At 44.0% G+C, this 17617-nt stretch overlaps 1 protein-coding gene and 1 long non-coding RNA gene across 2 annotated transcripts in view; one reads left to right on the forward strand and one right to left on the reverse strand.

The window, feature by feature from the left end:
* Nucleotides 1–6079: 6079 nt before the first annotated feature.
* LOC105534368 lies at nucleotides 6080–10573 on the reverse strand. The gene is made up of 2 exons (XR_001005260.1): nucleotides 10050–10573; nucleotides 6080–8280 (listed from the first exon to the last, which is right to left on the reverse strand). It is a non-coding gene; the product is annotated as an uncharacterized LOC105534368 (long non-coding RNA).
* The window catches only part of HTR5A (5-hydroxytryptamine (serotonin) receptor 5A, G protein-coupled), a 15374-nt gene continuing 6843 nt past the window's right edge, over nucleotides 9087–17617 (forward strand). The window contains exon 1 of the mRNA XM_011973075.1: nucleotides 9087–10656. Within this exon, the coding sequence (XP_011828465.1) occupies nucleotides 9916–10656 (741 nt within the window). The 5' untranslated portion in view covers nucleotides 9087–9915. The remainder of the gene's footprint in view (nucleotides 10657–17617) is intronic.

The raw sequence follows: 17617 nt of genomic DNA on the forward strand, positions 1-17617 counted from the left end.
GGTGTCCTTCCTGGTTCCGTGTCCTGAGAGAGTGCCCCCAAATCTACAAGTTCTTTCTTTTTTAGGTTTATTTATTTATTTTATTTTTCCGCAGGTTACTGGGGTACAGGTGGTATTTGGTTACATGAGTATGTTCTTTGGTAGTGATTTGTGAGATTTTGGTGCACCCATTACCCAAGCAATATATGCTGCATCCTGTTTGTAGTCTTTTATCCCTTACCCCATCCCACTCTTCCCCCCAAGTCCCCGAAGTCCATTGTATCATTCTTATGCCTTTGCGTCCTGGTAGCTTAGCTCCCACATATTAGTGAGAACATACGATGTTTGGTTTTCCATTCCTGAGTTAATTCACTTAGAGTAATGGTCTCCAGGCCAGGCGCAGTGGCTCATGCCTGCAATCCCAGCACTTTGGGAGGCTGAGGTGGGTGGATTACCTGAGATCAGGAGTTTGAAACCAGCCTGGCCAACATGCTAAAACCCTGTCTCTACTAAAAATACAAAAAATAGCCAGGAGTGGTGGCAGGTGCCTGTAATCCCAACTATTTGGGAGGCTGAGGCAGAAGAATCACTTGAACCCAGGAGGCGGAGGGTGCAGTGAGCCGAGATCGTGCCATTGCACTCCAGCCTGGGCAACAGGAGCAAAACTCCATCTCAAACAAACAAACACATGAAAAAAGAATAGTCTCCAATCTCATCCAGGTCACTGAGAATGCCATTAATTCATTCCTTTTTATGGGTGAGTAGTATTTTATCATGTATATGTACACCACAGTTTCTTTATCCACTCATTGATTGATGTGCATTTGGGTCGGTTCCACGATTTTGCAATTGTGAATCGTGCTGCCATAAACATGTCCTGAGAGAGTGCTCCCAAATCTACAAGTTCTTCCTTATTCAGTTTTATATCTGCTCCAGCAGATGACATTTGTCAGTCTCCCTCGAAATCTCGTCCCTGGGGTCCTCCCTTCATTCTTGCTGGGATCTTGTAGACACTCCTTGCAAATCCTTCAGTTACAGACATTTTCCCCCTTATCAGGCCTAGCCAGGTAATGCTACCCCTTAACCCTGGTTTTAGTCTTGAAGCCAGGAGAAGGGGAGGGAGCAGAGCCTGAGGGAGTGGCTGTCGCCTGGGGGTGGAGTGGGGTAGAGACACCTGCCACAGCTCCCAGGCTGGAGGAAGAGCTAGGGAAGGGGTGGGAGCAACTTATGCAAGTTCTGGGCTTCAGGGTGTCCTCAAGGACCATCATTCTTTTCTTTGCAAGAAACAGCTTATGTAAAAATGTATTTCTCTGTATGGCTTTCCCTCAACAGTATAGTCAGCCATTTGAGTACTGGGGCCATCCTCCAAAAAGCCAGATGGTTCTAGTAACTGAAGACAGATTTGACCTCACAAAATGCCAGACTCGTTCTCGCTTTCACCCCACTGCCAAAGAGGAGGAAATGCCTATTATAAAAGTAGCTTTCTGAAATGTGCCTGGTAAACTGCAGATGCAGCTTATTGGCCTGGTTAAAAAGAGGCAGGGGAAAAAGGGCCTTGGTTATTCCCCAGCCCTTTCCCCACACATTGCTGTTTTCTTTCACTTTAATTGAGATACCTGAGGAATGCTAGGGGCAAAAGCAAACCAAGAATAACTGTGGTTTGTGCACCTGGTCTATGAGTAAAAGATACTTGGCTATTAACAAGAAATGTTACATATCCCACTGTTAGACACTTCCCAAGATAATAATTTAATGTTATGAATATAATGACTCCTTGAAGATTCATGTTTAGCCTCTTACATCGTCGGACATTTCTAAGTTGAGACAAATAAGAAAGTAGAGACAAATAATTTCTATTCTAGAATAAGATACTTCAAGTAATCTCATCTCAATAATTTACTCAGTTTAGGCTAGTGAGTAACTTTATCCAATAAATAGGTACAGTCATGTGTCACTTAACAATAGGGGTATGTTCTGAGAAATGCATGGTTAAGTGATTTTGTTGTTGTGCAAACATCATAGAGTGTATTTATGCAAATCTATACGGGATAACCTATTATACCTTAGGCTGCACGGGATAGCCTATTGCTCCTATGCCGTGAAGGTGTACAATGTTACTATTTACATCAGCATTACAGGTGAGTAGTATGTTGTGCTATTATGACTCATTAGGTGATAGGACTTTTTTTTTTTAGCTCCGTCATAATCTTATGGGACCATCATTGTGTATGTAGTCTATTGTTGACTGAAACGTCATTTTGTGGCACATGCATTTTGATTTTTTTCCTCAGAAGATGAACTCTCCTAGGCTATGTATTTTATGTTTATCTAAGCATTTGAACTTGCTGAATACTGCAATAGATGTTCAGTGTGTTTACAGTCGAGACCTCAACCGATCCTTCAGGGGCTTTGAGGAGTCGCCTATCGGAACTGTCCTAGATTGAGGCAAGGAAGCTGAGAATCTGTATCCCTGCATCAGTCAGTCACTGGTTTCAGGTCACCTGCTGGGATGGGACAACATTGGCAAGGCTGTTTTATGCAGCAGAGCTCAACTCCCAATGAAGGACGTCGCTATGAGCCATCAATAGCTGATACTCAGAATCTAGGGAAGGAAGAATCTGTGCAGAGGGAGGAACCTGGACAAAATACCATAGCGTCCACTGCAGTCCACTCCTTATACTCCCAAGCCCACTTGCTTCTCACAGTGAGTTCTTCCCATCCAGGGTTCTGGTTGGTGGGATAAGGCATGACCCTCACTGTTGCAGCTGGTATCAAGTCTGACAGATACTCATCATCTCCCTTCTCTACTACCTGCCTGTGTTTTCCTGCACCTGTGCTAGCATCTCTGTTGACTTTGATGTCAGAATCATCCATGAGGTAAGACCCTCATCCCTGAGGGATCTGACCCACTGGTTACCGAGATCTTTTCATGCCAGGACTGCCACATCTATGTATTTATATTCTGGAGAATGACATGTCCACACTAATCACTTGGCTTCCAAACACATCTGACATGGTTTGGCTGTGTCTCCACCCAAATCTCACCTTGAATTGTAGCTCCCATAATCCCCACATGTTGTGGGAGGGACCCAGTGGGAAGTGATTTCATCATGGGGGAGGTTTCTCCTGTGCTGTTCCTGTGATAGTGAGTGAGTCTCGGAAGATTTGATGGTTTTATAAGCATCTGGCATTTCCCTGCTGGCACTTCTCTCTCCTGCTGCCTTGTGATGAAGGTGTGTTTGCTTTCCCTTCTGCCGTGATTATGCATTTCCTGAGGCCTCTCCAAACATGCGGAACTGTGAATCAGTTAAACCTATTTTCTTTATAAATTATCCAGTCTTGGGTATTTCTTCATAGCAACATGAGAATGGGCTAATGCAACATCCTTCTCTACTCCCTCCATAGCTGCACCCTGCCACCTCATGATCAGTTATCCCTGTCAGGTTGATGACTCTTATCTTTGCCTGCTAGTCTCTTGGCATGAGCAGCCCAAAGTGAACAAGTTGCGTTGAACTATTGCTATGGCACCTGATGGGAGCTCTGTCTCTCTAGGAACCAGAACCTCTAGACCCACAGAGCCTAAAGTTGCATAGACAAGAAGGACAACATTGCCAGGTGGTCACTGATTGTGACGGGAAGCATGATGATGTGCTTCTATTTCGTGGTTTCTAGGCCTGTCCGTATAGTCTACCTTAAGGACAGCTCCATAAAATGACACTGATTTATGGTATCACTATCTGTAGAGGGATGGTATTGCAGAGTAGTGTCCCCTAGTAGTATCTCCCTAGCATACTTGAGAGGCCATCCCCCCACTCCATCGGGCTGGCAGTTTCTGGATAAAATAGTGTATTAATTTCCCAGGGTGGCTGTAACAATGTGCCACACACTGTGGGCTTAAAACAACAGAAATCAATTTTCCAACAGTGTGGAGGCTGCAAATCTGAAATCAAGGTGCAGCAGATAGGGCTGTGCTCCCTGAGGGCTCCAGGGAAGGGTCCTTCCTGGCCTCTCTGGTTCCTGGTGTTGCTGGCAATCCTCGGTGTTCCTTGGCATGTGGCAGCATCACTCGGCTCTGTCTTCACATGACCTTTGCTCTCTGTGTCTGAATCTTCACATCTCCCTCTCCTTATGAGGTCACTGTCACTGGATTTAGGGTCCACATTAATCCAGTACGATCTTAACTTGATTACATTAGCCAAGACCCTATTTCCAGAGAAGGTCAGATTCATGGATACCAGGGGTGAGGACTTCAACACTTCTTTTTTCTCACTCGGGGAGAAGTGCAGCTCAACTTGCAACAAGTGGTCTGTGAAGGGACCCAAGGCCATGTGCTCATTGCTGTAAAGTGGGGTCACTGGTTCACAAGGATGCTGAATGCAATCCTGTATCAGAGGATGGAAACTTACAAAGGTCCTTGGAGAGTGATCTGGCTGAGACCCTGCAGGCAGGAGAGGCAGACCCATCCCTGCCAATGAATAGCCGCCCTTCAAGGTGGCTGACGATCTCCCTAGGGGATATGCCAATTTGGGGGTTCAGCACTGGTCTCCATGACTGGCAGGTTGGATGTTAGGCAGCAGTAACTAGACCATGCTTGCTGAGAGACACCATGCTGCTTCAGCCGTGCATGGCTTCCCTCCCAGCCACCATGGCTAATCCACTCAACTATTGTGCTGAACTGGGGTGGACAAGTGACAGGCTGTCACCGGTGGACTGAGCCATCCTGTCTCCAGTGTTCCATTCTGCAGTAGATGCTCTCTGGAGGATGTTAAAAGTCATAAAAACATCTACACTTTGTCCTTATTCCCTTTGGTTCATCTACAAGCCTCTTTCACAGACCTCCTTCCTTCCAGTCATTCACCTTCCAGACCTTTAGCCACTGCTCATGAGTCTGTATCCAGTCTTCCTTCAGGCTGTTCCCCTTTCCACATAAAATGGAAGATCAGGTGCAGCACCTAGAGCTCTGCCCCTTGGAAGGGTCTCCCCTGACTGCTGTCTCCCAAGGCCACCCAGATTAGACACGAGACAGCAGCAGTCTTCTTTCTGACTTGCAGCAACACAGCAGGCTGACCCACCTGTGAATCCCCCTCGGCCCTGCTGGTGCCCCATCAGCTGGACATGCAGCCAGGGCTTTGAGCTGAGGGGTAGATGCTTGTACAGTGATGACAGGCAGCAGGGTGGCCTGGGCCACCTCTTGTGGAGCTGGCTTGCACCCTCCAGCTCTGCTCTGCACCACTTCTCTTTCATGCTGTTTTGCTGCTGAGCCCACCCAATCTTGTGGGTGGGTCTGCAAAATCCCACATCTTGATGGTTATATTTTGCTCCAGCGTCACTTAATGTCTCATACTCAGATGCTCTATTTCTGCCAGAGCCCTGGCTTACACAAACTGCTTTTCCAACAGTGTAATGTTTCCTGTTGTAGATGGGGTGACTTTCCTCCAGAACCCTCGGGGTCTATACTGTGACTCTTTTACTAGTGTTTATCATAAAATCCTCATGGAGTTTTTTTTTCCCATTACAGGTACTCCTAGTAACATAAGCTTTGCAAATCAGAAAACCCAAGCAGTAGGACTGCTTTCACTGCAGCCAGGACTTCTGCTAGAGACATTTCCTACTCTTAGCCCTAACCGAACCTGGCAGCCTTTCCACATCACCAGGATGTGAATCAGAGCAGCTGCCTCTGGCATTCAAAGTGCTGACCAAGCATTAGGTTTCCTTTCCAGTAGGGGGAGGTACCAGATGCAATATGTATATTTTTTTATAATGAAAGGAATACCCTGTCACACTCCGGGCCACTGAAGCCCTAACATCATCAATGACGTCGTGGGCGTCTGATTTTTCAAAGACAAAATTATTTCTCACATTTTGGAGCACACGTATTTTACCGAGGACTCTAACAAACTTGAGACTTCTTTTCTTGCTTGTCTTGTCTTATTAACATCCCACATCAACACGGTGGATCAGTGTGATGTTCTGATGACAGCAATTTTCAAACGCTGTGGTCTCAGGACCCTTTCATATTCTTTAAAATTGAGTACCCGAAAGAGCTTTTGTTTACATGGGTTATACACATTAATATTTACTGGAAAATAAACTGGAGACATTTTCAACATATTTGTGTATTTATTTATTAAACATAAAATAATAAACCCATTACAAGTTTATATAAATGACACCTCATTATGAAAAATAATTATTTTCCACAAAATTTTTCTGAAAGACGTTGTTTAACATTTTTGCAAATCTCTTCAAGACATCTGGAACAAATGTTTCTACGTTCCATCTGTTGGGATATGTTATTTTAGTTTAAGATTGTGAAGAACATCTACTTTCATACAGATATACAGTTGAAAATAGAGTATTTTAATACTCTTTTCAGATAATTATGGATATTTTTTTTCTATGATGCTGTATTAAAACCCAATGAGTGGTAGTACCTTAAAGGTTTGCTGTGATGTGGGATCTGAAATTGTATCTCGCATGTTTTGTATGCTGTTAGATTAAAATTCATTGGTCTTGGCCAGGCGTGGTGGCTTAGGCCTATAATTCCAACACTTTGGGAGGCTGACAGGGGTGGATCACTTGAGGTCAGGAGTTCGAGACCAGCCTGGCCAACATGGTAAAACCCCCATCTCTACTAAAATTACAAAAACATTAGCTGGGAATCGCTTGAACCCAGAAGACGGAAGTTGCAGTGAGCCGAGATTGTGCCACTGCACTCCAGCCTGGACGACAGAGCGAGACTCTGTCTCAAAAACCAGAAGCAACAACAACAACAACAACAACAACAAAATGAGCTCCTACTTAAATGAAATAGATTCATACCTTCCCATTATGGAAAATCTAAAATAAGTATTTTTGTATATGCCAATGACATTACTTGATTACAAACCATAGGTAACCTCAATAGACAACTGATTCTGCACTCGAATGATTGCTAGATGGCTGCAAACTACATTTTGTAAAGGAAAGGTTTTAGTAGATGTCCCATGATGTGTTTATATGTCTATAATTCCCTCTGCCCCCAGTGTAGCACCTCGTTCAGTTACGTGGTTGTATCTTTTGCTAGTATCTTTTGTCGCATGGTATGTTAGCTTGCTAGAGCTGCCATAAAAAGGTACCACAGACTGAGTGGCTCACACTAGAAATTTATTTGTTCCTAGTTCTGGCAGCTGGAAATCCAATCCTGATATCTTCTAATCTTCCAGTTCTGGTATCTTCTAATATCTCTCTCCTTGCCTTGTAAATGGCCACCTTCTCACTTTATTCTCACAGGGTCTGTCCTGTGCACACACATCCTTAGTGTCTCTTTGCATGTCTAAATTTCCTGTTTTCATAAGGATATCAGTCAGATTGAATGAGACCCTATCCTATGGCCTCATTTTAACTTAATCATCCCTTTAAAGACCTTGTTTCTAAATATAGTCACACTGTGAGGTTCTCAGGGTTAGGACTTCCATATATAAATCTGGCAGGGGGTAAGGGAGGGGGAGGGAGAGACACAATTTAACCTATATCAGGTGACAACCCAGGAAATTATATTTCCCAATACTGCCATTTCAGAGGTACCATATGGCAGATGGGAGTTTTATACCTTTTCAGATTTTTTCCTTTTCAGTGTTTTTCAAGATAAAATTGGGGCTATGCTTTAAGATGAAGCTGAAATGTTATGATTTTTTATTTGTGTAGTTTTAAGAGATAAACCAGACTTTCTGAACAAGGTTTATCCCCTCTTGAAATGCTCCATTGGATCTCCTCTTTGTGGAAATATTCTGTTCAGGCCCTAACTTTATGACACTCTATTTTTCACAAATTATCCTCAGTTATCCTTGGCTTTGTTCCTATTAACTGTTCTGCTGCTCACTTAGCTATCAATACAGACAGCTGTGGCCTGGGGAATCAGTAGGAAATACAATCACCAGCCCACAATGCCTTTCGAGATTTGTAGAGAGAGATCCATTGAGGCCTGCCTGTGAGCAACACAGCTCATCCATTCCTCCAGGTCACAGGCCCTGAGACTAGAAGCAGAACTCTTTTCAAATAAGAGGAATCATAGTTTACATCTCATTCCCATTAGTTCCATGGCCTCAAGAAGGTGATGTGCCCTAAACAAGCACAAGCTTGCTTCTTGATTGGGGCCATGCACAGTTGCACTGCACACAGGTAGTCACCATCAGCTGTTTTTAAGTGGTGTTTGAAATAGCCCTGTGAATAATCCTGTATTTAATGATGTTGTCCCATCTTCTGGGATCCAGTGGAGGACTTTCTATTTTCTCAGTGCATTCGCCTGATACTTGTTTTACTCTGCAAGAAACAAAATCTTATATCAACACATGTTGCTAATCTTTAAACAGCCAAAATGTTTCTGACTAAATTTGCTTGTAAATGCACAGGATTTCACGACACTCATTTTATATACTTAAAAACAAAGTTTATTAACACCTTACTTTTTTTCTGCCATTTCTATCACATCATTTTTAAAATTTCAGCTTTTTTTATATTGCTATATCATGTGCCTATTTATGAAGTGCTTTAAATCATAATTTCTGGTTAGAAGCTTCTGATATTTTCTCAATTTCTGTGGTTGTTTTGTGTGCATATGTGAGGGGAGAACCTCTTTCTTTTGAGTGAGATGGAGCTCTTATAATAACTTATACTCCAATTTTTCCTTCTCAGGAAGCAAATTTAGTAGGGGCCACTGGAGACTACCCAGCTGCCTTATGACTCTAAGCAGAGAAAACATTCTTCAGCCATTCATGTTGGAGCTAGGTGAAGCATTCTAGCTCCAACACGACAGCCATCTCTCGGAACAGCAGCAACTGCTATCTTGCTTCTCCTCCTTTGAGGAAAACAACCCTTAAGGGAAGCAACTGAGAACTGGGTAAGAAGAAAGCAATCGTGCTGAAATCTTCCGGAGAACAAAAGTTAGTGAAACTATCTTAGACCCCTAACTCGGAACTCTTGTAGGAAGAGCAAATACTTACGGAAAGCTGAGAAAGCAGTATCTAGGGCCTCCAGACCACCCCTAGAGGGACATGTGTGGATGGCTAGGGGAACGTTTTGAGGAAAGTTCATTGGTCAACTTGTTCCACGTGGCGAACCCATTTCAGGCAAGAGCGGCAGCACCGTGGACAGCGCCAACCCTCCTGCGCCCGGGCGGGGAGAGGCGGCAGCACCGCGGACAGCACCACAAGTGGGGGCGCGCACTGGGAGCCTCCGGGCAAGGGGAGAGCGGCAGCACCGCGGACAGCCTCAAAGCCTTGCACTCCGAGCCAGGAGGCGGGGAGAGACGGCTTTATCAGCTGATGGCTTACGTAGGGCTAGATCTCCGCTTGGATAAGGCAGGTCTCGGTGGGCGCGCCAGCATTCGCTCTCCGGAGCCGCAGCCTCAGACGGGGTGGCGGGGGCAACTGGGACAGAAGGCAGGTCCCAGAAAGCAGGTCCCCCCAAAACTGGCTTCCCTAGCACGGAGTTAAGGCTGCAGCCGGCTGCCTAGAGAGAAGGGTGGGCAGGGAGGCAACGCGGTGAGAGCGACTGCTCTGGCGCACCAGCCCCTCTCCTGCATCCACTCGCGGCTGGCCGCCCAGCTTCTCCCCGATCTGGGAGATGCTTGGCTCTGGGCGGCCAGACAGCCTTTTCCACCAAGGCGAGGAGCCCTGGGCTCCTGACAGCTTAGGCGGGCCCTGGCTGCAACACGCAGCCCCTCGCCTCTGCTTCCTTAGCCTCTGAGGGCTTCAGACCTGCCGCGCTTGCAACCACACCATCTCCAACGGATGCTCATTAGCAGGATACTGGGGCCAAATTCACAGGCACTTTCCAGAAACTCCACCACTGGCCAGAGTTTGCAAACATCCGGATTGGCTCTGGGCACAGCGGCCACCTTAAGTTCTCCTGAACACCCCTTCTGCAAGTACCCCAGGCCGGTCTCCTGACCCAGAGATGGATTTACCTGTGAACCTAACCTCCTTTTCCCTCTCCACCCCCTCCCCTTTGGAGACCAACCGCAGCCTCGGCAAAGACGATCTGCGCCCCAGCTCGCCCCTGCTCTCGGTCTTCGGAGTGCTTATTCTCACCTTGCTGGGCTTTCTGGTGGCGGCGACGTTCGCCTGGAACCTGCTGGTGCTGGCGACCATCCTCCGTGTACGCACCTTCCACCGCGTGCCCCACAACCTGGTGGCGTCCATGGCCATCTCGGACGTCCTGGTGGCTGCGCTGGTCATGCCGCTGAGCCTGGTGCACGAGCTGTCTGGGCGCCGCTGGCAGCTGGGTCGGCGGCTGTGCCAGCTGTGGATCGCGTGCGACGTGCTCTGCTGCACGGCCAGCATCTGGAACGTGACGGCCATAGCCCTGGACCGCTACTGGTCCATCACACGCCACCTGGAATACACGCTCCGCACCCGCAAGTGCATCTCCAACGTCATGATCGCGCTCACCTGGGCGCTCTCCGCTGTCATCTCTCTGGCACCGCTGCTTTTTGGCTGGGGAGAGACGTACTCTGAGGGCAGCGAGGAGTGCCAGGTAAGCCGCGAGCCTTCCTACGCAGTGTTCTCCACCGTAGGCGCCTTCTACCTGCCGCTCTGTGTGGTGCTCTTCGTGTACTGGAAGATCTACAAGGCTGCCAAGTTCCGCGTGGGCTCCAGGAAGACCAATAGCGTCTCACCCATATCCGAAGCTGTGGAGGTGGGTATCTCAGCAATCCTTAAAAATATTCGACTTGTATCTGTACAGGCTATATCCCCAGGCCACCTGCCCCATCCCCCACACTTGTAGAAAATGGAACTTTTTGTGTTTGGGAGTTAGGGGAGTAAACTGGGAGACTGGAAGAAAGCATCATAGATATACTTTGCTCTGACATGTTCCCTCTCACAGAGCTAATCACATCATTTTCCTTCTCTAATGAGTTATTTGTTAAACATACAGAACACGAGAAGTTCGGACTGCCTCATTCTACAGGGTCCCCTTTGGCCCCCAAATTCTATGGATCTATAACACTCTTTAGAACATCTGGATAAGCTGGTATCTGGGGTACACTGATTCAGTATACTGGAAAAAACTAGCAGCTTCCTGCACTTAGAATGGGGGTGTTCCAGGAGGAGGGGAGGCAGGGATGAGAGCACGATTTGATAAGAAGACTGCCGTGTGTCAGGCGATGCAGATTAGCACTTCATCCTAGTCTATTCTTTTTCTTTGCAAATTACAGCAACCGATTTATTAAAAATATGGTATCACCTAGGTTACTGTCATTCTGTGGCAACCTCCCATCCTGACGTAAGACTGAAGATGTTGCCTGCATTGGTCCCAGAGCCTGCATTTGTTATCTGCTTCCACTGCCTTGGGGTGCTACTTTCTGGGTCTATCCCCTACAGCCCTATTAGGTTGTAGCTGTGACTGAAGACTACTTGTCTTCCTTCCTGAACATGAGAAAAGCTGCAGAAGGAAATTAAAAATCCAGGAAAGAGAATTCCCCAGCTCTCTATGAGAGGTATTTATTGCATGACAACCACTTTAGCAACAGCGAGGAGCTTTTCTCATCTTCTCCCACTCCTGTTTTTTTGTTGACTGTTAATAATCTGGCCCTATGACTCATGATTCTGAAGACTGCTCCCCTTCATTACCAAGGAAGATTCCTTGAATCTAATTCACACATTTAAGTTAGAGCAGAAGTCTACACAGTCCCCATTTTCTGTTGTTGGCTCTGAAACAAGCATATGGAGCGCATACTACAGGCTTAGTGCAAGAAGTAAGATAATGATAGAGATGTTGTCTTTGCCCATGAAGAGTTTGGTCTAGGGAGGGAAATAGACATGCACCCTGAGCTCTGTATGTGTTTTCTAGAGTCAGTAGCTAATTCTAACCACCCCCAGTCAGTCAAACTCAGAGGGACCAGAGGTGTAGCTGAGGCAAAAGGGCATCATCTTAGAGGAAGGAAGAAAATGAGGGGTTAGAGGCTACCTGTTCTTTTACCTATAGCAGCACTTCTCAGCGAATGGTGATATTGCCCCCCAGGAAACATTTAGGCTGTCTGGAGGCATTTCGGATGATGAAGACTTGAGGATGGGGTGCTAATAGCATGTCGTGTAGAGAGATCAGGAATGCTGCTAAATACTGTACAATGCACAGGACAGCTCCTCAACAGAGAATTGTTCAGACCAAAATGTCAAGTGTACTGAATTTGGGAAACTCTGAACTCTTCGATTTCTAAGCTGAACAGAGTGCTGATGGGTAAGAACACTGAAGCTTCCATCAGACCACCTGAAGCTATGTTCCGTGCATATAAGCGTCCACTCAAATTCCAGGCCAGGAACAAGGAGACTGGTCACCTCCAAGGGTCCTCCTTTTATGAATCCTCCTCTCCCCTGATGTTTATTCAGGCAAATATGATTTACAGTCAACCCCAAACACAGCTTCAGAAGGAGAAAGTTAATTACAATTCCATCCCAAGGCTTGTTGTAAAAGGATGAAGGCACTCTCATTTCTCTGCTTTGGTGATAGCAGAAGCAAAGCATTATAACATCTTTGTGCTTTTTATATAGATACACACACACATATGTGTGTGTGTATATATGTGTGTATATATATGTGTATATATGTATGTGTGTGTGTGTGTGTTTGTGTATTCTCTCCTCTCTCTACCTCTCCCAGATCAGTTTTGAAAATGGGTCCCTTGACTTAGCAAAAGGACTCTAAATAATCCACTACTCTAAATATAATATGTGACTGCCTCTGTCCTTACGTTATGTTGAAGGATTAATTACGAACCAGGCCTCCTGATTGTTCTGTGATAGTGGGAGTGGGTGTCAAAGCTTCTAAATGAGTTCTACCACCAGCTAGCTGTTCCCTAGGGACACCACAACACTTCTATCATTTCTTTATCTGCTGGGTTTTATTCAAATACATGCCATGAAATCCTAACCTAAGTCAGACATTGAGCTGGGATCTGGCAACACAAGACAGATAAGCCTTGCCCTTGTCAAAGGACAAGAAAGCCACTGCTAGAGATCTGAAATAAAATGACAAAGAAAAATACCTTCCTTACTAGAGTGAGTAGGGGCTGTGCTGTCCAGGCAGTTTGCCTGAGCAGAGCAGAATGCTGACCTAAAACAGCGCTTTTGGGAGGTATGGAGCCTCAGGGGTTGGTGGATTGTTGAGATGTGGATAGATGGCATCCTCTGTAGGAGAAGCTGTTGCTGATTGGTTGTCGTCCAATGGGTATTTACTGGAGTGAGTCCATCTCTGGTGGCCTGACTTTCACAACAGAGGGGCTAACACCGATAATCTCCACAGGTACTGTAGACATCTGGGAGGTAGAGATAGTGTGAACTATTTTACCTTCTATTAATCTAACCCTAATTGCCCTCCTATCCTTATTCATTCTATATATAATAGACAAAGTTAATAACCCTCTGACTCTCAAAATTATAGGCCACCAATGATACTGAAACTATGCATATATTTAATTCCTATATGATCCCTGCAGCAGACCTACACCTAGAAGAGCAACCTATATAAAAAGACTATACATGTAGACAAACAACAGCAAAAGCAAAGCAAGCATCATTAGGCTACGTAGATGAATAGCATGACACCATTTGCCAAACAGTACAGCTTCATGACAAGAGGTTTGAAGTCTTTTACACAGATCTAAGACAATTACCTAATGGTAGATCTCTTAATCAAAGATCTAGTTACTCAACACAAACACCTCAGCCTTACAACCTTATACAAGAACACACTTGGTTACAAATCCTAAGATAAGAAAATTTTAAAAGAATCTTGATTGAGATGAGTTGCCCTTGATCCAGGTTACTGAATTAAGCGGTGAGCTTAAAATAAGCAATGTTCTTTGACAGGTGCTATGCTGTCACCTTAATCCACCCAGAGCATGGCCCCCCCCCCACTGGTATTTTCATATTTGCATGAAAAGGAATGTTCATGATAACCTAGGAAGAATCAGTCTTAACTCTTATGCATTCTACTTCAATTAAATTTTCTAGTTGTGGAGTCTCTTGTCCACAGAGATTCTAGGACCATCAGAATTTCTATAGTAATTTTTAAAATTTGTGGTGTAGGCATTCTCACATCTAGATCAGTTATAATCTCATCATGAACAAGGGCTGCAGCACATTTTATTTGGAAGCAGATCCTACCTATTGCAGGTATGTCATAGGTTAAAGAAGTATTATTTTGATAATGATCTGAAAATATCAGTTATAAGTTGGCATACAGGATTGTTAAAGACTGTTACTACTTGAATCGTTTCATTAAATAAAGTTGATTTTCTCTCAAGCTTTTGAAAAATTTACTATATGCCAGAAATTTGTCAATTTGTCATTCATTATCTTGTTTCACTACCTGGTATCACCTATAACCAATAGGTTTTTTTTTTGTTTTTTTTGTTTTTTTTTTAATGGAGTCTCACTCTGTTGCCTAGACTGGAGTGCAGGGGCCTGATCTCAGCTCACTGCAATCTCTGCTTCCCAGGTTCAAATAATTCTCTGGTCTCCGCCTCCTGAGTACAGGTGTGTGCCACCGTGCCTGGCTAATTTTTGTATTTTTAGTAGAAACAGGGTGTTGGCCAGGCTGGTCTCGAGCTCCTGACCCCAGGTGATCTGCCCACCTTAGCCTCCCAAAGTGCTGGGATGACAGGCGTGAACCACTGCATCCAGCCACCAATAGCTTTATTGAATTTTTTGTTTGTTTTTAATTTTTAAAAACTTGCTACAAGTCAATTTGCTTTTCTGTTTTTCAGACAACTTTAAAAATGTACATGGAATGATCTCTTGTTCTATAATAGTGGGGTTACTGGTAGTTATACTGACACCCACATAAACAAAAACATTATATAGTTGTATATCTAGTTATAGAAAATTCTCCTTGAAAGTTTAAAAAAACAAAGAAATTGTTGAGTGAAAATACCTTCCTTGGAGTGGCTTTATTAGATAGATTGTATATCGTTGTCATTTTGCTTTTTAGCCAACACGAGATGTTCATTCTTTCAAGGCTCCTTCTGCTAGCAATATACTAATGTGTATAGGGATCCTTATCTCAGCTCTCAAATCTTTGAGAACAGAGGCCCTTTTGGATGCCTTATCTAGAAAGCCATATCTTGTATTGATTTCTAGCATTTACTTTCTAAGTCTATCTGGAAATGTCTAGCTCTACATTGGATATTTTGCAAATTGGCAATTTCACATTTCAGTTTATTTTTTCGTATTAAATTCCCAAATTCAGGTTTAAGTCCATTTATAGAAAGACATGACAAGACTATACTTCAGCTGTTGGGTATACACAAATATGCTGCTTGAAGGTTTTCTGATGTCTCTTTTCTGTCTTTATTCAGCCTCTCAAGTAGATGGGACTACAAGTGTGAGCCATCACACCTGGCTATTTTTAGTATTTTTTATAGAAATGGGGTCTCACCGTGTTGCCCATGATGGTCTCAAACTCCCATGCTCAAATAATCCTCTTGCCTTGGCCTCCGAAAGTGCTGGGATTATAAGAGTGAGCCACCATGCCCAGATTTATTTAGTTTACTTTGAATCTTTATTCAACCTCTCCTTAAAAGAAAGCCTTCTAAAATTACTTTACATAATATATTTTCTATTTAAATTTTCACAACTGGGTTATATAACTCTTCTATTTTCTATGCTGCTTCTTTTAACCATTTTTTTCTTATCCGAGAGGATTTTAGTTAATTTAACTAATTAGTACACATCGGGTAGTTCAAGAAAATAAAAATTTTGTTTGATAATCTAAAAAAATTATAAATTCCATAACAAAAGTTTAGAAAATTTTTCTTTCCTTTTCTTCCTTTCCTTTCTGTTCCTTTCTTCTTTTCTTTCCTTTCGTTTTTGAGACAGAGTCTTGCTCTGTCGCCCAGGTTAGAGTGCAGTCACATAACCGTAGCTCACTGCAGCCTTGAAACCCTGGGCTCATGCAGTTCTCACACCTCAGTCTCCCGAGTAGCTGGGACCACAGGGCTATGCCTCCACACCTGGCTAATTTTTACAATTTTTGTGGAGATGGGGGTCTCTCTATTGCACAGGCTGCTCTCAAACTCTTGACCTCAAATGATTTTCCCACCTTGGCCTCTCAAAGTGCTGTTATTACAGGCATGAGCCCCCATGCCTGGCCTAGAAAATTTCTTAATTATAGCTCTTAACTTAGCTTTAGACGAAGGTTTTAATTTAAATTCTATAAATCTGATTTTTCTTCTGGTAATTTTATAATGTGATTGTGTTTTTTCTGAGAAAATCCTGATTCATTTAGGAAGTCAGATAAAGCTGAATAGAAAAATGCAAGATAGAGATCTGCAAAGAGGGCAGGTTTGGGAAGGTTACAACATCTTTGAGACTATTTTAGGGTTAGGATTTTGTTTTAAGGCCTCAAAATACCAATTAAAGAGGCTGACTTTTAGCCATTTGATGTTTGTCTCCTAATTTTTCTAGAGCTTCTTCTAAATATCTTATTAATTTTTCATTCATCAGATGTTTTTCTTCAAGTGAAAAAAAAGTTTGGCATTTGTGAAGAAAATTGCAAGAGTTAGGATCATAATGCAATTTTAAATAGGAAATAGAAATTCTTTAAAAAGAGGATTGAAATTTGGACATAAGCAAACCATGGCACGCGAGGAAGAGGCAACTGTAGTTGATCAACAGTTCGTGCTTGTGAATAGTGTCTCAGGATCCTGGACCAAACAGATGGAGAAGGGGACACATGATTGTCCACACAACTATCATTAAGCTGGAAAACAATAGGGCAATGTGACATATTTTCACAAGTCGACAAGTCAGGAGTGCCCTCATAAAAGTTTTGTAGGGGACCCCAAGCAAAGTTTGATCAATTGCTTTTTCATAAATTGGTCACTGGCCTAATAATGGTCTTCAAATCATTAGCCCTCAGGTCCAGCTTGAATTAGATTGGAAACTTATCAAGCCAATGCCTTATAGAATAGTTCCTTCTGTATTCAACAGAAAGAGTTCCAGGACAAAACAAAAACCCATGCAACAAGACTTTGTACATGTAGACAACACACAAGCAAAGCAAGAGGCCATAGGATAAGTAGATTAATGGCATGACAATATTTGCCAAATGATACACCTTCATGGAAAGAGGTTTAAAGCTTTACACATAGATCTAAGACAAGTACCTAATGGTAGATCTCTCAGTCAAAGATCGAGTTACATGATACAAACACCTCAACCTTGCAACCTTATCCAAGGACATAGTTGGTCACAAATCCTAGGATAACAAAATACATTGAGCAATAAAAGCCCAGTGAAACTAGGTGGAACTCAAATCCTTATTGAGACTGATGCACTTGGCTGCAGACACAAAGGGCAACTGAGTTTGGGGCCCAGTGAATGCAATTGTGGCCCAGGGTTCCCGTGGAGGGTCTTCAAAATGACCTCAGTGGAACCTCCAGAATTGTCCAGAGGTGATGCCAATACTGCTCAGAGTCTGGGATAGAAAGACAAAGCTGAATCTTTTGTTCAGAATAGCAAGAGGAAGCGATGCTTGTCAGCAATCTCCCACAGCAGAGCGGAATGCCCGTCATCCATGATTCGGGGCAGTGTGGGGTTCAGAGACTGGAGGACACTCAGAGTAGCAGCAGGCTGACATCAGCTGCAGAATGGGGTTT

This window comes from Mandrillus leucophaeus, unplaced genomic scaffold, assembly GCF_000951045.1.
Source record: "Mandrillus leucophaeus isolate KB7577 unplaced genomic scaffold, Mleu.le_1.0 Scaffold134, whole genome shotgun sequence".
NCBI classification, from domain to species: Eukaryota; Metazoa; Chordata; class Mammalia; order Primates; family Cercopithecidae; genus Mandrillus; species Mandrillus leucophaeus.